The sequence below is a fragment of the Podarcis raffonei genome, chromosome 13, assembly GCF_027172205.1.
Source record: "Podarcis raffonei isolate rPodRaf1 chromosome 13, rPodRaf1.pri, whole genome shotgun sequence".
Taxonomy (NCBI): Eukaryota; Metazoa; Chordata; class Lepidosauria; order Squamata; family Lacertidae; genus Podarcis; species Podarcis raffonei.
The window spans coordinates 53,220,832-53,245,934 of record NC_070614.1 but is presented as its reverse complement, the minus strand read 5'-3'; the positions used below and the strand labels follow the sequence as shown (position 1 = coordinate 53,245,934).

General features: G+C 51.2%; 1 protein-coding gene and 1 non-coding gene across 2 annotated transcripts in view; one reads left to right on the top strand and one right to left on the bottom strand.

The window, feature by feature from the left end:
- The window catches only part of FGF11 (fibroblast growth factor 11), a 44,967-nt gene that overhangs the window by 794 nt on the left and 19,070 nt on the right, over positions 1–25,103 (bottom strand). The window contains exons 2-4 of the mRNA XM_053362244.1: positions 11,879–11,989; positions 9,825–9,928; positions 2,162–2,360 (exon numbers count right to left, since the gene is read on the bottom strand). Coding sequence (XP_053218219.1) covers positions 2,162–2,360; positions 9,825–9,928; positions 11,879–11,989 — 414 coding nt within the window. The remainder of the gene's footprint in view (positions 1–2,161; positions 2,361–9,824; positions 9,929–11,878; positions 11,990–25,103) is intronic.
- TRNAG-GCC (transfer RNA glycine (anticodon GCC)) lies at positions 2,437–2,507 on the top strand. The gene has a single exon. It is a non-coding gene; the product is annotated as a tRNA-Gly (tRNA).

Here is a 25,103-nt window from a genome sequence, read left to right as displayed (position 1 = left end):
ACCAGAGTGGCTCCCCCCCCCCCCCGTGAAGGAAGACCTCGCCTGGGCTCCAGGAATTTCTCTAAGCCGCGTGCCTCTTTGGGCAAAGGCGGCAGAGCTGTGCGGCGCGCAGTTGCCATATTTTTCGCCCCATAGGGCGCACCTAGTTTTTTGGGGGAAAATAAAGAAAAAAAATGTATTTCCCCCCAGGCGCGGGGCTGGGGCGGGGGAAGCCCGAGCTTCCTCAGCCCCCAGAACAGGCTGCTCTCCGCAAGCCGTGGGAGCCCGGCGGGAACTCCCGCGGGCTCCCATGCGGATAGCTTACTGAAGCCTGGAGAGCGAGAGGGGTCGGTGCGCACCGACCCCTCTCGCTCTCCAGGCTTCAGCGAAAGCCTGCATTCGCCCCATAGGACGCACACACATTTCCCCTTCATTTTTGGAGGGGAAAAGGTGCGTCCTATAGGGCGAAAAATACAGTAAACGGCGGAACTCCCTGCCACAGGAGGCGGCCACCAAAATTGGCAACTTCCCTTTAGATATTTGAAGATGGCTCTCCGATCTCCTCTTTTCCAGGCTAAACACCCTCAACTGTTCCTTTTTCAAGCCCCGGTCATCCTTCCAGCTTGCCAGTTTCCTCCTTCGTACAATAAACCTGTGGCTCAAAAACCGGACTAATCCTAGCTTATTTGGCACGCTGCGGTAATTCTGGTTTGCTCACGAGTCAGCAGCGAGGTTGGCTGGCTTCGGAGAAAGTCTAGACTGGATCCCTAATGGAAGGAGGAAATGGGCCAGATTTAGGTTTGATGCATAGCTGTCAACTTTTCTCTTTTCTTGCGAGGCATCCTATTCGGAATAAGGGAATTTCCCTTTTAAAAAAAGGGAAACGTTGACAGCTATGGTTTGATGAGGCCTGAGCCACTGAAGGTAACGGGGCCCTTGATATGTTCAGCTGTCCTTTGTCAACAACAAATGGTCGCTGTTTTTATTTTGTGCTGAATATATGCTATATGGTCATTTATGGACCTCATAGGTATCTCAAGCCATTTGCCCATGTTGCCCTGCAACCAGTCCATGCAGAATGGAGGCACCCTATATATAGAAAGGAGCAAACCAGGGATATTTTAGGGAGCAGGCGGGGCCATGACTTACACCATAGGAGCCTACACAACACAGGTTTTATTTTATTTGTTTTGTATCTTACATTTGGGGACGCGGGTGGCGCTGTGGGTTAAACCACAGAGCCTAGGACTTGCCAATCAGAAGGTCGGTGGTTCGAATCACCATGATGGGGTGAGCTCCTGTTTCTCGGTCCCTGCTCCTGCCAACCTAGCAGTTTGAAAGCACGTCAAAGAGCAAGTAGATAAATAGGAAGGTAAACGGCGTTTCCGTGCGCTGCTCTGGTTCGCCAGAAGCAGCTTAGTCATGCTGGCCACGTGACCTGGAAGCTGTACGCCGGCTCCCTCGGCCAGTAAAGCGAGATGAGCGCTGCAACCCCAGAGTCGTCCGCGACTGGACCTAATGGTCAGGGGTCCCTTTACCTTTTTATCTTATATTTTGGAAACGTACATTCAGTTTCCCCCCCTTTAAATTTCTTGGGGGCCCCGAGAGAGTGGGGCCCTAAGCTATGGCTTGCTTTGCTTATACAGTGGTACCTCAGGTTACATACGCTTCAGGTTACAAATGCTTCAGGTTACAGACTTCGCTAACCCAGAAATATTACCTCGGGCTAAGAACTTTGCTTCAGGATGAGGACAGAAATCGTGCTCCGGCGGCAGGAGGCCCTATTAGCTAAAGTGGTGCTTCAGGTTAAGAACAGTTTCAGGTTAAGAACAGACCTCCAGAACGAATTAAGTACTTAACCTGAGGTACCACTGTACGTAAATCCGGCACTGGCCCTCTGCCCTGTCCATCGTCTTTTCCTGACAAATAAAATTCAGAGTCCGTTTCTCAGGACTCTCTCAGCTAGGCATCTAAAATAGCCTTTCCCCCCCGCATCTGAAGCAACTAGGAGGAAGATGGAAGGACAGACCGGCTCAGAGGAAGGCTGGGAGCGGATCGGAGCTTTCCTTCTCAGCTGTGCAAGAGATCATGTGCACCGGGAGAAGAGGCGACGCCAGAGATCACTCGCACGGCATTGAGACCCGGGGCTTTCTCTCCCAAACGCCCCCCCGCCTCTGCTCACCTTCCAGCAGTTTGGGCAGGAAGTGGGCGGCGGCTTTGGTCTTCTTGACTCGGTTTCCCTTCATCACCTGCCCGTCTTTGTTGATGCCCAGGTACCACGACCGCCCAGACTCCCTCTGGCGGTAGAGCGTGGAGGAATACATGACGTAATAGTTCTCAAAGACGCACTCCTTGAAACGGCACTCGGCGGTGAAGTGAGTCTGGAGCGGGGAGAGGTTTGTTAGATTCATTGATTTTAAAAAAGACATTTATATACTGCTCTCTATAAATGTGCCTGCACTGGTGGTTCAGTGGTAGAATTCTCGCCTGCCACGTGGGAGGCCTGGGTTCGATTCCCGGACAATGCAACAGTGTTTTAGGAACGCAGTTTGTGCTGTGGGTTAAACCACAGAGCCTAGGACTTGCCGATCAGAAGGTCGGCGGTTCGAATCCCCGCAATGATGGGGTGAGCTCCCGTTGCTCGGTCCCTGCTCCTACCAACCTAGCAGTTCGAAAGCACGTCAAAGTGCAAGTAGATAAATAGGTACCACTCTGGCGGGAAGGTGAACGACGTTTCCGTGCACTGCTCTAGTTCGCCAGAAGCAGCTTAGTCCTGCTGGCCACATGACCCGGAAAAACTGTCTGCGGACAAACGCCGGCTCCCTCGGCCAATGAAGCGAGATGAGCGCCGCAACCCCAGAGTCGGTCACGACTGGGCCTAATGGTCAGGGGTCCCTTTACCTTTACCTTTACTCTATAAATATGTGCAGGGGTTAAGAGAGAGACTAGGGTTCGAATCTCGCTACAAATCTTGCTGTGTGACCCTGGGCCAGCCTGAGATACATCACGGGGATGCTGTGGCTGGGGCAAACCACATGGAAGGGCGGGGTACAAATAATAATAATAATAATAATAATAATAATAATAATAATAATAATAATCTCCATCGTTCTACCTGGACACTGAGGTCCAGCTCCGAGGGCCTTCTGGCAGTTCCCTCCCTGCGAGAAGTGAAGTTACAGGGAACCAGGCAGAGGGCCTTCTCGGTGGTGGCGCCCGCCCTGTGGAATGCCCTCCCACCAGATGTCAAAGAGAAAAATAACTACCAAACTTTTAGAAGACATCTGAAGGCAGCCCTGTTTAGGGAAGCTTTTAATGTTTAATAGGTTATTGTATTTTAGTGTTCTATTGGAAGCCGCCCAGAGTGGCTGGGGAAACCCAACCAGATGGGTGGGGTATAAATAATAAATTATATTATTATTATTATTTTGGGAACTATTTATGCCCACTTGAACTCCGTGGAAAAAAGGTGGCCGACAAATGATATGAACAAATAAAGGAAATCACAGCTGCTTCCAACAATTGTACAGAAAACCGTATGATAAAAACCATATCAAATGTTAAAACCAGAAATCAGCTAGCCATTGTGCCAATACAGTGGTCCCTTGGTTCTCAAACGTCTTGGTTCTCAAACAACTTGGAACCCAAATGCTGCAAACCCGGAAGTAAGTGTTTTGGTTTGCGAACTTTTTCCGGAAGCCGAAAGTGCTCCGTTTTGAGTGTTACGCTTCCGATTTGAGTGTTACGCTGAAGTCTGCCTGTTTTTGCTATTTATTTTGCGTTTTTGTGGCTTTTTTGTTTTGTTTTTGTGACTGTGTGGAACCCGGTTCAGCTACTGATCAGTTGTGTGACTGCAGTACATTGTTTATTGCTTTCATTTTATGGATCAATGGCCTTGTTAGATAGTAAAATTCATGTTAAATTACTGTTTTAGGGGTTGTTTTCCAAAGTGTGGAACGGATTAATCCATTTTGCATTACTTTCTATGGGAAATCACGCCTTCGTTTTGGAACGTTTTGGTTTTGGAACTTTTGGAACGGATTAAGTTTGAGAACCAAGGTACCACTGTATTTATTCTTAACCGCTTACATAGGCCTGGCAGAACAGAAAAGTTTTCAGCGGGCCTTTAAAAGTTGGCCCTGACCTTGGCTGCTGAATTGCTATTGACAGGGAGTTCCACAGGCTGATGACACTAAAGGCTTGGTTTTTTGCTGTGATTCCTGCATTGGACTAGAGTACGCCTTTCAGCTCTAAAACTCTATGTACACAGATTGTGCTGCATAAGAAAACACTTTATTTCATTGCTGAGAACAATCAAACAAAATGCAATGTATCTATATACAACAGATCAACCATTAAAATGTATATATATATAAAAAATCAACTATTTTGAAACCATTATAAACCCCTCCGGCTCTCTTGGAGGGAAAGCTGGAAATGTAATAAAATACCACTCCAAAAAGAGGGGGGGGAACCATTTAGACCAGGGGTGTCAAACTCAAATTCATTGGGGGGCCGCATCAGCAGTTTGGTCACCCTCAAAGGGCCGGTTGTTCAGGCAGCCGTTGGATCTGTCACATCACAGGATGGCATGCGCTCAATATAAAAACAAGTGGAGGTTTCCTGAATGCATGTAAAGTGTAGGTTTCCTGTGTAGAACGGCCGGCGCCGCTAGAGGGCAGACGTTCTCTGGCTTGTAGGCTGCCGCGCATGTGCTGAAGAGGCGGCTTTCTTGTGTCAAAAAAAAAAAAAGCGCGAGAATAAAAGGTGAAGGCCGGCGGCGGCTACACGGGCCACATGACGAGGTCTGGCGGGCCGGATTCGGCCCGCGGGCCTTGTGTTTGACACCCGTGATTTAGACAAACACTGGCTTGTTTTGACAGCTGCCTGCCACTAGGTGACGCTGCCCAACACCAGATGGACACCCTTATTAGCTCACCCACAGGGGACTGTGGGCCTCTCCAGGACACCTGGGTCCCCATCCCAGAATCGTGAGGCCGAAGGCGCCAACAGATCCATAACGTTAATGAGAGCAAAGTGTCCCGGCCGATAAAGCACCCCAGCTACTTTTATTCCCCCCCCCCAAGCGGCCAGCCGCCATCATTTTCACTGCCAAATTTCTTCAAAGCTGTTTAATTGGCATTAAACGGGCGTCTTAAGACTCGCCAAGAGATCTGTGGGGAGGAAAAGTCCCTCCCAAGAGATTTCCGCAGGGATAAGGAGATGGGGAGGTTATTTCACCCCACAGATCCCTGGCCTATCTCCTTTAGCAGGCGTGAAAGTTCAGTTTTTGCAGCCTTTTCTAGCATTTTTCTCTCCCCCCACAAATTAAATAATTTAAACAAATTAATACAAATTTAAAAGCTGACATCCCAACCCCTTTTGCCCCTCTAGTTTCCTTCCCCTTGTGCTGCTCCCAGTTTTGAATGCCTGACGTGGATTTTTTTCAATTTCGTTGTTCCGTATGGGGCAACAACAATAAAGATTGTCGTATCGTATAAGATTTCCAACCTTCAACCCCTCTCCCTACATGTCACCTGTTTGACTATCAACTTCGGCTGAGGCTTTTATACATTATACATTTTATACATTTCCTGTGATGAGGCTGCATTTTAATGTTGTATTTTAATCTTGTTTTTAAGTTGTATTCATTCAACTTGTTTTTATTATTGCTTGTTAGCCGCCCTGAGCCCGGCCTTGGCTGGGGAGGGCAGGGTATAAATAAAATTTATTATTATTACTATTATTGTTATTATTATTATCACCTGCCCTCAAAGCAGTCAAGCAGATTAAATCTTCCTTTATGCATCTGTAATAATCATTAATCAATTTTAAAATATCCCTTTTCCGGTAGCTCTTGAATAATCCTATTCCCTCCCAGGCAGCCTTATTGTAGCATATAGGACGGTGGTTGGGAACCTCAGTCCTGGGTGCAGAATGTGGCCCTTCAAGCATTGCTTTCTGGCCCCGGGGAGCCTCCCCTGGCCACGCCCCCTGCCCCAAGCCACACCCCTCTCTGCTCCTGATTGGCACCTCCCTTTAGTGCCCCCCTAGCTGTGCTTAATCTCTGATCCCAGGACCGAGAGGGGTGTGTCGAGAGAGATTTCATATTCATGGCTCCACCCACTTTTGTCGCTGGCTCCGCCCAACACAGGCAAACGGCCCTCACGAGCCTTCCGGGAAGGGAATGTGGCTCTCTGGCTGAAAGGTCCCCGAGGCGTCGGGAGAGCTACTGCTGCGCTCAGGTCCTGTTTGGGGAAACCTGTGAAAATCGGACGCTGGACTGGTTGGGCCTCTTTGGTGCGCAGTTAAACGGTGGAACTCCCTGGCACTGGAAGCAGTGACAGCCACCAGCCTGGGCGGCTTTAAGAAAGGACAGGGCAAGAAGGAATAACGTAAAAGGGAAGATTAAGAAATGCTAGGATGCGAAGATACAAACCGGGAAACCAGGAAGCGGGAGGGAGGGAAGTCGACGCTTGGAGGAGCAATGTATAAAGTGAATTTCAAGAGTACAGTGGGCACTCGGGTTGCGAACGTAATCCAGGAGGGATGCACGTTCGCAACCCTCAGCGACACGTCTGTGCATGTGCGGGTTGCGATTCGGCGCTTCTGCGCATGCGCAAAGTGCGATTTAGGGCTTCTGCGCGTGCGCGACCACCAAAACCGGGTTTCGGCGGGTCCGTAACCTGAAAAAACGCAACCTGAAGGGTCTGTAACCCGAGGTATGACTGTATGTTGAAACGGAAGAAATGGAAAAGCAATAAAAATATTATAAAAAAGGAAGGAAGGAAGGAAGGAAGGAAGGAAGGAAGGAAGGCAGGAAGGAAGGAAGGCCTCTTCGTGACCCCCTGGACCAGAGCACGCCAGGCTCTCCTGTCTTCCACTGCCTCCCGCAGTTTGGTCAGACTCATGTTCATAGCTTCGAGAACACTGTCCCACCATCTCGTCCTCCGTCGTCCCCTTCTCCTTGGGCCCTCCATCTTTCCCAACATCAGGGTCTTTTCCAGGGAGTCTTCTCTTCTCATGAGGTGGCCAAAGTCTTGGAGCCTCAGCTTCAGGATCTGTCCTTCCAGTGAGCACTCAGGGCTGATTTCCTTCAGAATGGAGAGGTTGGATCTTCTTGCAGTCCATGGGACTCTCCAGAGTCTCCTCCAGCACCAGAATTCAAAAGCATCTAAAACCCCTTAAATTCTGGCCTTGAAATGCACAGTGCATACAGAAGAATGGAGGATATTTGCCGCCATGCCTTTGTGCATTGCCTTCCCTCGCCTCTCCTTATGCACTGATTTTCCTCTTCTTTTTGGGGGTGTCCCGAGAGCCTCTTTCTCCCTCTCCCCAGCTGTGCCACCCCCCTTCTCCTGCCCCCTCGTGGCTGTGCTGCCCCCCTTCTCCTGCCCCCTCGCCTGCCCGCTCTCCGTCCCTCCCTCCGCCTCTCTCCCTCGCTCTCACAAACCCAGGCAGCCAGACATCACTTTCTGCCACGTTCATCCTTTCTGACAGGCACCATCTTCCCAGGGAAAACTCCCTCCCTGTCAGCTGTTCCACGCTCCCCACCGGATCGGGGTCACCTCTCCAGGCGGCGGATAAATGATTCATCACGGCCCCCCCAACCCTTGCCGCCTCCCCCGGCCCCCAGCCTGCACCCAGTGCCTCCCAATCCAACCTCCCTCTCCGTTTTCGGAACGGGGACCCCCCCAAAAAACGCCACCCCTCCGAGGCGGTCGCTGCCAGGACTTTGCCCACAGATGTGTCGCTCGGCCACGGGCCACACTGCTGCAGGCAGGGCGCTTCCCGGTGGGGAGAGCAAATGGTGGGGGGTCAGGGCGCCTTGGCATCTGCCGGGCTGGGGGACGAGGAAGGGGCACCCAGAGGAAGGTCGGCTGAGCCTGGCAACCGGCCGCCTTTTAGAAAAGACACTATTTTATCTCAGACAGTGAGCGCACGGGCCTTTGAAGCACATTCCAAGCGCATGATTTGCTCTCTCCAGTGAATTCTGGGAACTGTAGTTTCCCGGGAACTGTAGTTTCCTGGCGCCCTTGGCCAACGGTGGCTCCTCCTGGGGGGATTGTTGTTTTTGTAGGAATGCCCTGTGCTTTGCAGCCAAGATTGGGGGCAGATGGAAGGAAGCGCTGGCACGTTGTTAAACTGCGGAACTCCCTGCCACAGGAAGTTGTGCTGCCCCCCCCGCCAGGTGTGAATATCTTGGTCCATTACGGTTGGTACGGATGACGGACGGGGGCTGCGCTGTCTTCTTCTGCCTGTTCCCGTTCCCAGCAGCCCTCTTGGGTGCTCAGTCGGAAGAGCACGATACTCTTCGACGCCGGGTTCTGGGTTCGAGTTCCACATTGGGCAAAAGATTGCTGCATTGCAACGGGTTGGACTAGATGAACCTCGGGGGTCCCTTCCGACGCTGCCGTTCTGCGATCATGGGTCGATTTGCAGACGGATCTCCGGGTTTTAAGGCAGGGAGGGGGGGTTGCACAGGCACCCGTGAAACGAATCATGTACAGTAATTATTTCCCTGGGAGGGGAATACTTTCCCTCTCTCTCTCTCTCTCTGAACTGCAATTAGCAGCTGCCCTCTTTAACGAGGCCTCTGGAGAGAGAATTCCCTGACCCCAATTGGAAGGGAGAGCATCGCTTCCCCAAGCCCACATCTGACCCCCTCGCCACTTGCCTGGGCCCATCAAGCTCTCTCTCGGTCGGCCGCCCCAGCCCTTGAGCTCTGACAACCTTCTTGACCCCCACTAAGCACACAGCGAAAAAATTCAGAGTGTGTGGGGCCGCTTGAGGCTGCTGGAGCCATTCCTAGCTGTGGGGTTTTTTGTGGGGGGACTCTCAGAGGGAGCGGCGCCTACCATGCAGACTCCATCTGCAGACATCAGTAGCTCCTTCTGGAATCGCAGAAGTGTTGAGTTCGAAGGGACCCCCAGCGGTCATCCAGCCCAACCCCGGCAATGCGGGAATCTCAGCTAAAGCATCCATGACAGATGGCCGTCCAACCTCGGATGAAAAACCTCCAAGGAAGGGGAGTCTGCCAGCTCCCGAGGGAGACCATTCTGGCTCTCACGGCCAGGAAATTCGTCCTGAGGTTTAGTGGGGAGGGACGCGGGTGGTTAAACCACAGAGCCTAGAACTTGCCGGTCAGAAGGTCGGCGGTTCGAATCCCCGCAACGGGGTGAGCTCCCGTTGCTCGGTTCCTGCTCCTGCCAACCTAGCAGTTCAAAAGCACGTCAAAGTGCAAGTAGATAAATAGGTACCGCTCTGGCGGGAAGGTAAACGGCGTTTCCGTGCGCTGCTCTGGTTCGCCAGAGGCGGTTTAGTCATGCTGGCCACATGACCCGGAAGCTGTACGCCGGCTCCCTGGGCCAATAAAGCGAGATGAGCGCCGCAACCCCAGAGTTGGCCACGACTGGACGTAACGGTCAGGGGTCCCTTTACCTTTACCTAACGTATTGGAGCAAACTCATGCATCTGGGGGCACTTTTCGGGATGTGAGAAGAGCTTGCTGGATCAAACCAGTGGCCCCTCTAGCCCAGCAAACTAGTGGCCAATGAAAAAAACCTGCAAGCAGGATTCGAACGTAGGACCGGCACTCTCCCCTTCTGCGCGTTCTAGCAACTGGCATTCGGAAGAATTGCTTTCTTCGGACCGCAGAGGACGTCAACAGCCCTCTCCTCCTTCTCTGCAAATTTGCCCCGTCCTCTTTTAAAGCGGCCCACCGCCTTCTCCTGTTGCGGTGAGTTCCGCAGGTTCAGCTGCACAAAAAAGGTACTTTCTTCCCCCCCCGTCCCGAATTTTCCAGCACCCGTCGGCAGGAGGAATCGAACCCCCCGGATACTCACAGAGGTATAGAGGTAGCCCTCAGCGTTCATGGCGACGTACTGCCCCGATTTGGTGCTCTGGATAGCGACCACGCGTAGTCCCACCGGGATCAGGTTGAAGAGGGCTGCGGGGAGAGAGGCAGAAAGGAGGTCGCTGTCAACACCCAATGAGGAACAGGAAGAGGGTTTTGGGGGGGTCAAGAATAGGGGTCAGCAAACAGATTTAGTCCACCCCCGCCCCCTAGTTGTCAGAAGGCTTTTCTAACTGGGGAGGGGGGTTTCCCCCCAAAAAACTGCCCATTTCAATTTCTAACGCTTCTCAAGGTCCGTTCTTCTCACATGAACTTTGAAAGGTGCTACTAGCCCTTGTGAAAATTCGCCGGCATCCGAGTGCGAATGCAACCTTCCGAATGCAATTTTCAAAAATTCGCTTCATTATGCTTCCTAAAAAAATCTACGCGTTGCTCGATTGCGAGGAACCGAGCCGGAAACTTTGCAGCAGTTTCCCAAAAAGATAAAATAATACAATCGCTGGTAAAAAATGAGACAGTATATGAAAGCTCTCAAAAGAGTTAAAATAAAAACGGATCAAAACCTTGCCTAATATTTGCTTTTTTTGCAAGGCTTTCCCCGCAACTTAATGATCCTTTCCTCGTTTATTTTCGCAGATATCCACCTTTCCAAACACCTCCTTAGTTTGGAGAGGTTTGTTGCGGACGTCGCAGGAGTGCCGAATTCAAAACACGGTTTTGGTTCGAGAAGCGAGGATCTGGGTCGTTTCTCAGAGAAACCGAATTCTTCCCCCTATCCTAGTTGGGACCCTGGACCCATGTGCCCTTTAGAGAGAATCCTAGAACCACAGAACCGTGCAGCTGGAAGGGGACCCCCTGAGGTCATCCAGCCCAACCCGCTGCACCGCAGGAACCACGGCTTAGGAATCCTAGAACGGCAGGTGGCCAACATCTGCTTAAAAACCTCTGAGGAAGGAGAGAGGAAATATTGGGGGGCAGAGAAGGAACCCCATGGGCAGAACTTGTGAATTCTGCTGGCGGCAGCGGCAGCAGGAGGAGGAACGAGAAGAAGGGTTGCTTTGGAAAGGGACTCAGACCACGGGGAGCGAGTTCAAGGTGGGCGGCAGGCGGACCTTCCGAGAGCCTCGGCTTCCTTTAAACGCTCACTTAAATGCGAGAGCATGAGGGGGCGAGGGGGGTGGCGAGATTTGCTGCGGCCGTGGCTGCCGCTAGCCTCCCCACGGTTTTGTATTCGGGTCTAGCGCAGGGTGGAGGGGAGCGATGTGCTGGAAGCAGCCCAGGACGGGATGAAATGCAAGGAGCAGGGATCATCAATCATGTGTCCTCTGAGGACGGGCTGGCTCAATTATGCTCAGATAGAAAGCCAGGAATGGACAGGAAGAGAAGGCGGGAGGAAGGGAAGACAGATGGCGCAAGCCAGCGAGGGAATGAGCCAGGGAGGCCGCGGCTGCAGATGGGGGGGCCGTGTGGTCAGGCGAGGATGCCCCCAGATCCAGCCCCCTGGGGGAAAGAACAGGCAGGCTTAAATTCACAAATGGCCCGGGAATATATCCCAGGTCTTGTCCCAAACCGGGGCCAGCATAGGCCATGACACCCCCTGCCCCAAAAAAGGACCCAACCGGCAGGTGGAGGGCCCAAATATTTCTGAGTCGTTGGCTGACCCCCTGCGCGGTTGCGTTACACGGGGTTGGGCTGGATGCCCTTTGGGGTTCCCTTCCGGCGGTACGGTTCTGAGGCGGCCTCCTCCTTCTCTGACTCTGCGAACTCGGCAAGGAAGCGCCCTGAGATCTTGCGATGAAAAAGGTATATGATTCTAATAAATAAAAGGAATAAGGCGCTGGCTCTTCGGCGCCACCTGCTGTCTGGCTCCCTGCTGCCCGCCCTACCCCTGCTGTAAAGGGACTAAGCAGAAGCCTCCTGCCCCGATCCGTTCTGGGATGCGCAGGTGGAGGGTCAGAGCTTTCTCCAGATCTCCTGCCGGGGCTTTGGGCGACGGACGTGGGTCAGGCGAGGGGTTCCCCCGGCCCCGCCAGCTGCCCTTACTGAAGCCGTTGGTGTCCTCTCTGGTGCCGTCAATACTGCCGTCGGGGTGGACCTGGAGATAATAGCCGTGCCTGCAGAAGAGTTTGGTGACGATGCCTTTCAGCTGCGGCTCTGCACCGGAAGGGAGGTGGAAAAGCAAGCGAGACATGGTAAGAAACAACACTTCCGCCTTCCAATGTGAACCGACGCAGACCCTCCAATCGCCGTCTAAGGCCTTTCTCTGCGTGCCCCCAAACTCCACAGCAAAACCCGGAGGGTGGCAGCAAGAGAGCGGGGCCTTTTCTGTGGTGGCTCCCTATTTGCGGGATGTTTTCCCCAGAGAGGCTCGCCGGCCACCATCCTCACATATTCATTTATTCATTCTTTTATTCATATGCTGCCTTTCCCTAGTTCAAACAATGCTCAAAGCGGCTTACAACAGGACAAGATTTACACAATCAGCAACATAACAAAAGTCATAAACCATAAATAAAACACATCAAAAAGAATACACAACCAAATGGAAAACAATTTCCACATAAATCATAAAATCTAAAACGAAGAATATAGCATTAATATCAACCGCAATTTAAAATGACGTAGATGAAAAAATAAAAGCAATTAAACAACAACAACAATAATAATTTATTATTTGTACCCCGCCCATCTGGCTGGGTTTCCCCAGCCACTCTGGGCGGCTTCCAACAAACATTAAAAATACATCAAAAACAAAACAAACCAAACACAAAAACATATCTTTTGGCACTGGTCAAAAACGTTTATTTTCCACTAGGCTTACTCTTCAGCCCCGCTGAGATTTGAACCCAGGCCTTTGCAGCCTGAAACACGAAGCATTGTGTTGCAGAAGCCTCCCCTCCTTCGCTCAGAAAACTGCAGAGGTGGAGGGCATTTGTGAAAACACAACGAAAAACTGTACAGCACCTAGCACGGCGCATCGCAATTCCTGCCATGCGCATTCGGACAAACGATTAAGGCTACTGCCTGATGCAGGCCAAATCTTGTCTAATGTCCTTAGCAGCCCTAAACGTTTTGCAATGGTGCAATCATGTCAGTTTTTCATTTTTCAAGCTGCACGTCCGTCCCCCTTCCTTTAGTCTCATTCACCCTACCACTGTGCTCCTCCGAAACCCACTTCAATATGCCAACACGAGGCATCCAGAACCGGACACGGCCAACTCCAGACGGTCAGCCCTGCTCCCGTTAAAGTGTGGAGAAACTGGGATTTCATTAACGCGGCCTGGAATCGTGTTAGGCTTTTTGGCTGCCGCATCACGCCGGTGGCTCAAGCTTAGAATCCTAAAAATTGCACTACAAGTCGTAGTTTAATGGTGAATTCCAGACATAATGGTTTGGATTATCGTAAAAGACGCAGGAGGAAATGATTAACAACAGGACCCACAAAGGGGAGCAAGGGAGGTCCAGGAGATTCTTTCGAATCTTGTTTCTCTGTTGCATGTTCGATATGTGACTGTAAAGTTTTAATCTGAAAAACCAGCCAACCAACCAAACAAAAATGCCGTATTTTTTGATCCATAAGACGCACCTAGTTTTTAGAGGGGGAAAGCCCCAGTTTTTTGAGGATCAGCTCAAAGTTATGCAGCTTCTTTTGCAAAGCGGAAACCCCCAGTTTTTTGAGGATCAGCTCAAAGTTGTTGAGCTTACTTTGCAAAGGGGAAAAAATCCTGTTTTTATGGGGTTCGACTCACAGTTCTGCAGCTTCTTTAGGAAAGGAAAAGGAGCCGTTTCTACAGTTTCTAGACAGATAATCTAATCAGCCAGTCCCACATCGCTGGGGAAAAAAGCAGCCTCCATCTGCAGAACATTCAGCAATGGAGGCCTGGGCAAGGGGCCGGAAAGGGAGCCAGCGATCGACCACATACTTGCTCCCTAAGACGCACAGACATTTCCCCTTACTTCTTAGGAGGAAAAAAGTGCGTCTTATGAAGCGAAAAACACAGTGGTTTATTTATTTATTTATTTATTTATTTATTTATTTATTTATTTATACCCCGCCCATCTGGCTCGGCTTCCCCAGCCACTCTGGGTGGCTTTCAAAAAAATATTAAAATACTGTAATATATCAAACATTAAAAGCTTCCCTAAACAGGCCTGCCTTCAGATGTCTTCTAAAAGTCTGGTAGTTGTTGCTCTCTTTGACATCTGGTGGGAGGGAGTTCCACAGGGAGGGCGCCACCACTGAGAAGGCCCTCTGCCTGGTTCGCTGTGACTTGGCTTCTCGCAGGGAGGGAACCGCCAGAAGGCCCTCAAAGCTGGACCTCAGTGTCCGGTCAGAACGATGGGAGTGGAGATGCTCCTTCAGGTATACAGGGCCTTTGAGGCCGTTAGGGCTTGAAAGGTCAGCCCCAACGCTTTGAATTGTGCTTGGAAACGTACTGGGAGCCGATGTAGGTCTTTCAAGACCGGTGTTATGTGGTCCCAGTCACCAGTCTGGCTGCCACGTAATAAAAACAGGCACATTGCAACCTCACATCCGACCCCCTCGCCACTTGCCTGGGCCCATCAAGCTCTCTCTTGGTCGGCCGCCCCAGCCCTTGAGCTCTGACAACCTTCTTGACCCCCACTAAGCACACAGCGAAAAAAGTCAGAGTGTGTGGGGCCGCTTGAGGTTTTTCTTTTGTGGGGGGACTCCCAGAGCGAGCGGGAGATGGCATTTTTCCATCTCCGCCGTGCTAAGCAGTTGGTCCCTTCCCTTTCTCGCCCCGACCTGGCCACAGTGATCCATGCGATGGTCACCTCCAGGCTTGACTACTGTAATTCGCTCTACGCGGGGCTGCCCTTGAAGGATTAGTTGTCTCCTGCATTCCTGCACATGCCCCCCCCTCCCTCTAGGGAGCAGACCTCCCTAGACCCCATCCCAGGCTGCGAAAGGACCCAGGAGCCCTGGCTCATGTGCTCTGACCATTCAGCCAGACTTCCCCAACCTTTATGCCTTCCAGTTTTGGACTACAACTCCCATCAGCTTCCAGTGAGCACAAATGTGTTGGGACTAATAGTTCCTGTCAGTGACATTTCCCCCCACCAGCCAGTAGGAATGTTTTGGACTACAATTGTGTTTTATTCTGTGAACAGCACTGAGATCGTACGATGAAGGCTGGTATATAAATCTAGTTAATAACAATAATACTATGTTAAGGGACGCGGGTGGCGCTGTGGGTTAAACCACAGAGCCTAGGACTTGCCGATCAGAAGGTCGGCGTTCGAATCCCTGCGACAGGGAGAGTTCCCGTTGCTTGGTCCCTGCTCCTGCCAACCTAGCAGTTCGAAATCATAACAAAGTGCAAGTAGATAAATAGGTACCGCTCCAGCGGGAAGGTAAACGGCGTTTCCGTGCGCTGCTCTGGTTCGCCAGAAGCAGCTTAGTCATGCTGGCCATATGACCCAGAAAAACTGTCTGCGGACAAACACCGGCTCCCTTGGCCAGTAAAGCGAGATGAACACTGCAACCCCAGAGTTGTTCACAACTGGACTTAACTGTCAGGGGTCCTTTACCTTTTGAGGGGGGAAATTTCAGGGTGAGATCCTATTCCACAGCCCAGCTTGTTGGGGTGGAAGTCCCCTGAGGGTCCATGTGGTCAGTAAAAGAAAGAAGTTTCAGCAAAGTAATTTGGAGCAAAACAGCGGTTAGTAGATTCAGGTAGGTAGCCATGTTGGTCTGACGCAGTCAAAATATATAAAAAATTAAAAAATTGTCCAGTACCACCTTAGAGACTAACTAATTAGAGAGCCAGTGTGGTGTAGTGGTTAAGAGCGGTAGTCTCGTAATCTGGGGAACCGGGTTCGCGTCTCCGCTCCTCCACATGCAGCTGCTGGGTGACCTTGGGCCAGTCACACTTCTCTGAAGTCTCTCAGCCCCACTCACCTCACAGAGTGTTTGTTGTGGGGGAGGAAGGGAAAGGAGAATGTTAGCCGCTTTGAGACTCCTTAAAGGGAGTGAAAGGCGGGATATCAAATCCAAACTCTTCTTCTTCTTCTTCTTCTTCTTCTAAGTTTGTTCTTGGTATAAGCTTTTGTGTGCATGCACACTTCTTCAGATACCATGCACACAAAAACATATACCAAGAACAAAGTTAGTTGGTCTCTAAGGTGCTAGTGGTCAGTAGACCATGATCTTTATTGTTGCACAACAGGTCCCCACAGGAGTAAAAAAACCTGAGAATGGGGTGACATCCTGTTTTAAAACTTCACTCTTCCTCCCAGAATACCCTTTGAGAGGCATCATTGATACATCATCACTACATCACTAGCATGTCACAAAAAGTGAGGAGGAATTAAAGAACCTTTTATTGAGGGTGAAAGAGGAGAGCGCAAAATATGGTCTGAGGCTCAACATCAAAAAAACCTGAAGATCATGGCCACTGGGCCCATCACCTCCTGGCAAACAGAAGGGGAAGAAATGGAGGCAGTGAGAGATTTTACTTTCTTGGGCTCCATGATCACTGCAGATGGTGACAGCAGCCACGAAATTAAAAGATGCCTGCTCCTTGGGAGAAAAGCGATGACAAACCTAGACAGCATCTTAAAAAGCAGAGACATCACCTTGCCAACAAAGGTCCGTATAGTTTTCCCAGTAGTGATGTATGGAAGTGAGAGCTGGACCATAAAGAAGGCTGATCGCCGAAGAATGGATGCTTTTGAATTCTGGTGCTGGAGGAGACTCTTGAGAGTCCCATGGACTGCAAGAAGATCAAACCTCTCCATTCTGAAGGAAATCAGCCCTGAGTGCTCACTGGAAGGACAGATCCTGAAGCTGAGGCTCCAAGACTTTGGCCACCTCGTGAGAAGAGAAGACTCCCTGGAAAAGACCCTGATGTTGGGAGAGATGGAGGGCACAAGGAGAAGGGGATGACAGAGGACGAGATGGTGGGACAGTGTTCTCGAAGCGACCAGCCTGAGTTTGACCAAACTGCGGGAGGCAGTGGAAGACAGGAGTGCCTGGCGTGCTCTGGTCCAGGGGGTCACGAAGAGGCGGACACGACTAAACAACAACAAATATAAGGGTTACGCAAGTTCAACATTAGGTCACTTTATCAGACACCTTTCCCAACACCTCTTAATTCCCCATCACCCAAAAGAACAGTCAAACTCTTGACATCTCCTTGCCCTCAGGACTTTTCTGGAGATGGGCTTTCAGAACACCTGACTTGCTCAACTGCCTCTGGGGATGTCTAATGTTGCCCCCCTGGTCACTCCCTGGGTGGGGGGCCGTGAATGCCCTCTCACGCTTGGGGAATTATGGCGGGATGTCCTGTTCCTGCTTCTTGGTTCATGGAGGGAGGTGGAGCCCAAATTCACCTTTCTTTCAGGGTAAAAATGGTCTTGGAATGAGGAGAGTTGGTTAAAGTATGGATTTTCTACGAACTTATAAACCTAGATTTCTTCCCTGCACTGTTAAATTGAAAGGATACATTCAGGCATAATATCTGGAACATTGTGACACCTATACATTGGTACCTCGGGTTACAAACACTTCTGGTTACAGACTCTGCTAACCCAGAAATAGTGCTTTAGGTTAAGAACTTTGCTTCAGGATGAGAACAGAAATCGTGCTCCGGCGGCGCAGCAGCAGCAGGAGGCCCCATTAGCTAAAGTGGTGCTTCAGGTTAAGAACAGTTTCAGGTTAAGAACGGACCTCCGGAATGAATTAAGTACTTAACCCGAGGTACCACTGTAAAGATGTGCGCCCCTCCATGTCATTTCCATAACAACTATAATAATACAATGGATGCTTGGGTTGTGAACGTGATCCGTGCAGGATGCACATTCACAAGCCACAGTGTTCACAACCAGCAGCGGCGCGTCTGCGCACGCGCGGATTGCAATTCGGCGCGTCTGCGCATACGCAAAGTGCAATTTGGCGTTTCTGCGCATGCACGACCCCCGAAACCCGGAAGTAACCCGTTCGGGTACTTCTGGGTTTCGGCGGGTCTGTAACCCGGAAAAACGCAACCTGAAGCATCTGTAACCCGAGGTATGACTAATATAACTCCAATCAGACAGCAGGAATGTGTTGGGCTACAACGCCCAGCGGGAATTTTCTGGGAACTGCAACTCTCATCAGCCCCCAGCCCTGAGGTCCCTGGGCAGGTTGCGACAATTAAAATGCAGCAATGCTATTGAAACACAATAGTGTGCGATACAAAGTTCAAAACCATTTAGAGCCATAAAAGGTAAAGGGAAAGGGACCCCTGACCATTAGGTCCAGTTGTGGCTGACTCTGGGGTTGCGGTGCTCATCTCGCTTTACTGGCCGAGGGAGCCGGCGTACAGCTTCTGGGTATGTGGCCAGCATGACTAAGCCACTTCTGGCGAACCAGAGCAGCGCACGGAAACGCCGTTTACCTCCCTGCTGGAGCAGTACCTATTTATCTGCTTGCACTTTGATGTGCTTTCGAATTGCTAGGTTGGCAGGAGCAGGGACCGAGCGACGGGAGCTCACCCCGTCGTGGGGATTCGAACTGCCAACCTTCTGATCGGCAAGCCCTAGGCTCTGTGGTTTAACCCACAGCGCCACCCGCGTCCCTTAGAGCCATAAAAACGACTGCTCAAAACATCCCCTCGAATGTCTCTGAGGGTGGAGGAACTGCCAAAAGGGCCCCCTCTGCTGATCTCAGCACCCTGTTCTCACAGTGGCCAACCAGACGCGCATTATAGGAAACCCACAACCAGGATTCGAACACAAGACCAACACTGTTCCCCTCCAGTGTTTTCCAGCAACTGGGATACAAAAGCATCGTTGTCTCTCTGACCATTGTGGCAGAGCTGAGCCGTTAGAATTTGTCTAACTCTCTTTTAAAGCCGGTGGCCTCTTGTGGCGGAGAGTTCCACGGTTTAACTCTGAGCTGGCTTCCTTTTATCTGCCCTGAATCTTCTGAGGAGAATTGGGCTGCGAGAAATTCCCCTTTAGGAGAGGTTCCCTTGGTCCTCTGGCTAATTTAATGTTGAGGTTTAACATACACACCAAAAAAAACCACACACCCAAAAAGCTACAGACCCGAGGCGTGACTTTTGCACAAAACAAAACACACATTTAAGACACGCACGGAGCGCACATCTTAGGACATCTCTATTCCAAACAGATCTCTCTCCCCCCCCCCCATTCTTGGCCTGCTTCAAGCTCAGAAAATCACTCTTTTTGTTCCTCCGGCGCTCCCTCCCTCCCTCTCCGCCTTTTGACAGGCCTTGGAAATAATTCACGAGCCATTACAGAGCGAAAGGGGTATATTCTGGGCGCCGGCATCTGGGATATGACAACGCAGGGGAAAGACTCTTAAGCAAATTATACTTAGGGAAGAAAAATGGGTCCCTTTTAACGAGACGCAGCGAGAGATTTCCCGTTTCATCAACGTCGGGGGAGATTTGAGCATTTTAATTCTGCTGTTTCCCTTAAGGAAAAGGGGGAGGGCGAGAACTCTGGGAAGGGGCTCAGATCTCCCCAGATCAAGATGGAAAGGGGAAGGGACTGGCGTTGAGTTTTAGGGGGGTTGGTTCATGCATTTTTTGGGGTGTGTGTGTGCAAAACCAGGCTTGTTCCAAAATAAATAAATCACAATTTATTTGGGGTTAGGGCAAGGGGTGCAGGACGCCTGGGTTCCCAGGAGAAAAGTGCAACGTATTTTTTTTACTGGGGGCAAACAATTGGATTTTGCCTCCCACGGTCATTTAGTTTCCCCCCCTCGCTCTATTTCCCGCAGGCAAACGTCCCATCGCAGTGATGAATCAGTCTAGTTGTATATGAATGTAATCTTTTTAAGTGGTGAGGTGTCCACACTTCTCAGAGGCACTTGGCCCAGCAAAGGATGAACTGCAGATTTCCAGCAAAACATCTCCTTCCCTCTCCCTTCTCTATCCATGACTCTGGGTTTTTTCTCGCCTGCGGCTGATAGTGCCTTTAAGGGGGGGTGGCTGGCGATTCTCCCTCCAACCCCCCCACCAAAAAAAGATAATTAGCAAAGCAACTCAGACAGCTCCTTATTCATCATCTTCTGCAGCCTTCACCTCCAGGTCTCCTGACCGGTGTGACGTGCCCATTTCACACACGGGGACAACCGAGGCCGAGAAAGAATAACAGAGCGGTGGAGTTCGAAGGGACCTCTGAGGGTCATCCAGTCTGACCCCCCAGCCATGCAGCAATCACAGCGAAAGAATCTCCAGCAGGCGGCCAACCTCTGTTGAAAAATGGAGTCCATCAGCTTCCATCTAGCCGACCATCCTGTTCTCAAAGTGAGAAACCAGATTCACACGCCCCCCGCCAAAAGAAGCCCATATTCAGGACCCAATAACAATGGCCATCAATAGCTTTCTCCCCCTCCAACAATTTGTCCAATCCTCTTTTAAAGCTTCCAAGCTGGTGGAACATTGCTGCCTCTTGTGGCAGGGAGTTCTGCGGTATAACTGCGTGAAGGAGGACTTTCTCTAATCTGCCCTGAAATCTCCCATCCTTCAGCTACATTGGGCAGCCCTGAGTTCCAGCACGACGAGAGAGAGGGATAAAAACTTTTCCTCTCTGCTTTCTCCTCGCCAGGTATAATTTTATACGCCGCTCCTCTTCCGTGCGTTTTTTAGCTAAAGGAAAGAGTTCTGAACGCCGTCACCTTTCCTCCTCTCCACCTTTTCCAAATCTTTTCCAGCTCTGCAAGAACTTTTTAGCGCCAGAACTGTACTCCAAGTATAGTCGCACTGTAAATTTGCAGAAAAAAAGGCAGCGTGATATTTTCTTTTTCTCTTCCCGATTCTTTTTTGAAAAGGAGCTTGTGATAAGCCCTGAGCTGTGGTAGGACTGGAACTCGGAACTTTAGAAGAGCCCAGCTGCTAGATCAGGCCAACCAGATGCGCCGCAGAATTGTGGCGTTGGCAGGGAACCCCAAAGGTCATCCAGTCCAACCCCCTGCCACGCAGGACTCGGGGAAGTCCGCAAGCAGAACTCTTTCTACTTGGGTCCCCCTAACGACTGACATGTTCAAGGCCGCAACGTGAGAACCCAGCAACGACCTCTGGTGATGTCCCGGGGCAGGCCCTGGCGATGTCAACCAGCGCAATGCGTTGAGCATTAACCTCCGTTGCCGAGAGTGTGGCATTCAATTCCTTCCTACCATTGAGCCCTGGAGACGGAGGTTAATGGGGAGGACACCCCCAATGCAATCATTTCCAACCTCGGCTGAAGCTTGCAAGATGCAACCCCCAGTCTGCTGAATAATAACGTTGTGGGATTTTGGGGGGTCAGTCTGGATGATGCCCCAGGGTCCCGTACCCAGCAAAGGTTGGAATCCCAGAGGGCATTCTACTGCTGAACTAGCCAGACAATATTCTTAGCTGCAATGTTTGAAACTCAGATATATGGCCGCCAAACGGCGCCTTAATCCTAGGTGCTTTTCCCCCCCTTTACAATGAAATTTATTATCATTGTTGTTTGTTTGTTCCATTTCTTTACTGTTCTATATTTCCAAGAAAACAACTCAAAGTGGTTTACAACACAATAAAACATCAACTAAAACAAATTATAGCTTCAAGGAAAATATTTCAGATCCTTCTCTCCGAATTTCAAATCCTTCTCCCCAAATTGATTCACCTACTTAATTTATAGGGCTGCCCCATAATAGAAGGACTCTAGGAAACCAGGGTGGTGTGGCGGCTGGAGTGTTGGACCTGGGAGATCTGGGTTCAAATCCCCACTCAGTCAGGAAATTCACTGGGTGATCTGAGGCCAGTCACGGCCCCTTCACCCACCTCACAGGGTTTGGCTACCCGATGGAGAGGTCCGTCGCCTGGCAACCAGAGATCTCCACATGGTCGCCACGGGAACCGCGGCAGCCGCAAGATGCGCCTGGGGGATTTCTACCCCCTGGTGATGTCGCAGCGACGTTATTCAGCGTGATGTGTTGACCATTTACCCCCATCGCTGAAAGTGTGCCATTCAATTCCTTACCACTATGGAGCTTTGGAGACGGAGGTTAATTGGGAAAAGGGGAAGACACCCCAGAGATGCTATAATTTTCAACCTGGGCTGAAGCTTGCAAGATGCACCCCCAGTCTGCTGAACTGTTGTTGGTTTGAGGCGGGGTGAGTCTGGATGATGCCCAGAGTCCCTTTTCTGTACCCAGCAAAGGTTAGAATCCAAGAGAGGATTCTATCGCTGATCTACCGTATTTTTCGCTCTATAAGACGCACCAGACCACAAGACGCACCTAGTTTTTGGAGGAGGAAAACAAGAAAAAAAATATTCTGAATCTCAGAAGCCAGAACAGCAAGAGGGATCGCTGCGCAGTGAAAGCAGCGATCCCTCTTGCTGTTCTGGCTTCTGGGATAGCTGCACAGCCTGCACTCGCTCCGTAAGACGCACACACATTTCCCTTTACTTTTTAGGACGGACAAAGTGAGTCTTATAGACCAAAAAATACGGTAGTTTCTTTGTAAGATGACACTCAGGTACTCTCCTCAGCACCCAAAAAGAACGACCCAGCTTGCCAGAGCTGCAAATACGTGCGGGGTCCCGCCAGGCCTTTTCCCCAGCCCCCTCTCCCAGAGCAACAGCCTGAGTTCTGAGTGCGAATTGAGCCAGAAACCAGGCTGGGAGCTGGCGACACAGAGACCTGCTTGCTCTGTGCTGGACCTAAAACTGCGAATGACAGAGAGGCGAGATCTTTTTTGGGGGTGCAAACGCCAGGAACCCCTGCACCTTAGGCTTGGGTTGTATATATGTGCCGATGCACAAACCGTATAGCCTACAGACACTACGGTCTCCATTGACCTTCGTCCCGAGGGAAACCGAACCCCAGGAAAGCGGGATTCGCTCAGAGATTGGTGCTGCGTGGGAGAACGATAGTGGTCAAAAAATTAAAGATAATCTCATGGCCTCTTCTGGAGAATCGAGCCCCTCAGCCTTGGAGGGGGGCAGGTGAAACCCCCAGCCCTGGGGTGTCTGTTTGGCAAGCCTTTTCCGTTGCCACCGACATTGTGGGTGCAGAATATTGGGACCACGCACACCCAGGCGGTTCCTGCTTGCCTGTCTCACATCTTCTCTCCTTCCTTCCTCTCCCTTGTCACACTCCCTCGCTCTCCCTCCGCATCTGCAGAGAGAGGGAGAGGGAGAGAGAGGAGGAATTTACAAGGTTACGCAGATGCAGAGGTGCTCCTGATCACAGGAGGCAGGAGGGAGAAATCCCTAGGCGGTTTGGGGGGAGGCGGAAAAGGGAGCAAGGGTATTTTCCGGGGGAAGCAAAAGGACGGGGGTCTGAGATTTGGCCTGGGATAGGGGGCTGCTATTGCGACGGGCTGCAAATTCAGGGTGCGGGGGAAAGCTTAGCAGTCCCGGTGGGTGGGTGTATGTGTCATATGGTTTCGGGGCTGGTAGCGGGCCCCCCAAAGGTCATCCAGCCCAACCCGCTACAATGCAGGAAGCACAGACAGAGATTGCCCGGAGGACGACTGTCCGGCTCCTGCATAAAAGAGGGGCTGTAGGGACCCTCGATCGCAGAATCCTAGAATTGTAGGGCCCCCCAAAGGTCATCCAGCCCAACCCGCTGCAATACAGGAAGTACAGCCATAGAATCCCCGGCAAATGGTTGTCCAGCTTCTGCATAACAGAGGGGCTGTGGGGATCCTCGATCGCTGGATCCTAGAATTGTAGGGCCCCCCAAAGGTCATCCAGCCGATGCAGGGAAATGCCACGGAAAAGGGAGCTAGCGGGGTTTGGGGGGAGGCGTGATTGGCACCGGGGAGATTGGTTTCTTGGGGGGCCAGCAAGGCGGAACCAGGCGGGGGGCGTTGTGGGCGGACACATCAAGCAGGATGTGGTTTGGGGGAGCAGGGCGTGTCATTCAAAGCTGAGAATTTAGGAATCAGATGAGATGCTGGAAATAATTGGGGGAACAGTGGCAGGAAGAAGTAAGGTTCTGTGATGTTAGGATGTAAAATCGAGGGATTCAGAAGGGTTTGTGGGGTTTTGGGGGGGCACAGATTCAGGGAGCAGGGTGGGACCAGAGAGGCCCATGCGGACTAGAATATTGGGCGATCTGGGAGCACGGCTATCACATTCAGGACATTAAGGGAAGAGATGGGGTGTTCCTATAGAGATTTGGGACGGAGCCTGAGCCCCACATCCAGGACGTTGCGTTGGGGGCAGAGATCTTTTCCAATCAGGACTGAGGACAGAAATATATAGCGTGCAGTAGAAAGGAAGGAAGAAACCAGGGGAATAAATTTATCCGGATAATTATTCCCTTCCGCCCTTCCTACAAGCAGACGGTTCTTAAATACACAGACGCGGGGTCGTCTCTCTCCCCCCCCCACGCTTCTTCCAACAGCTTTGCAAAGCTCCCTTCCTCCCATAATGTATGCAGATATATTTAAATGGATTTAATTTATTATAATAGCCCCGGCTGCCTTTGCAGCTAGCCTGGAGCATGCAAGGATAGAGAAATGGGAGGATGAAGAAATAAGAGGTTCCCATGGCCTGTTTCAGGGATGAGGGGGGTGAGTTTGTTGCTAAGGCGAGAGGGGGGCAGGAGAGGCGTCTGGGCTGACCTTGTGGGGATGGCAGTGGGGTGTGTGTGCCCCCAATGGGAAGATAAAGAGGGAAGCCTTTTGCAATGGGGTAGGGCAGCCCAGCCACGGCTGGTGGGCCACGCCTAAGCCACACCGTCCGGGAAATTTGGCACCCGCCGCCTAGAGAGGCATCCATCATGTTTATATCCCAATCTCCGAATAAGTTCCCAAATAAAAACCCGGCGAGGGAGCGCCGCGGCGGTTCCCTCCAAGCCTCCATAAATATATTTATTCCTGGCAATAAAAACCGCGTCCCTTTTTTTAGACGCCTCCAAACGGATCGCTTTCCCCGATGAGGAAGCCGGGAAAGTGCCCGCGAGGTGGAAACGGATACCCTCTCGGGGAGGCCTCGGGCCTGGAGGGTGGTTCCCCCAGCCTGACCGCAGAGCAGGGAAGGAACCGCAGGCAAAGGGGGGTTTTTCCTCCTCCCCACCCCAGACGGGACCCGCCCTACTCTTTGGACGTGCTTTTGCGGCACTTCCACCCACTCGAAGGCCTGGGGTTTTTCAGAAGCCACCCTTGCCCGACACGGGGCCGGCTCACCTGTTGGGCAATGAAAAATGGGGGACATTTGTCCCACGCTTGGTTGCGAGGTACAGTGGTACCTTGGGTTAAGTACTTAATTCGTTCCGGAGGTCTGTTCTTAACCTGAAACTGTTCTTAAC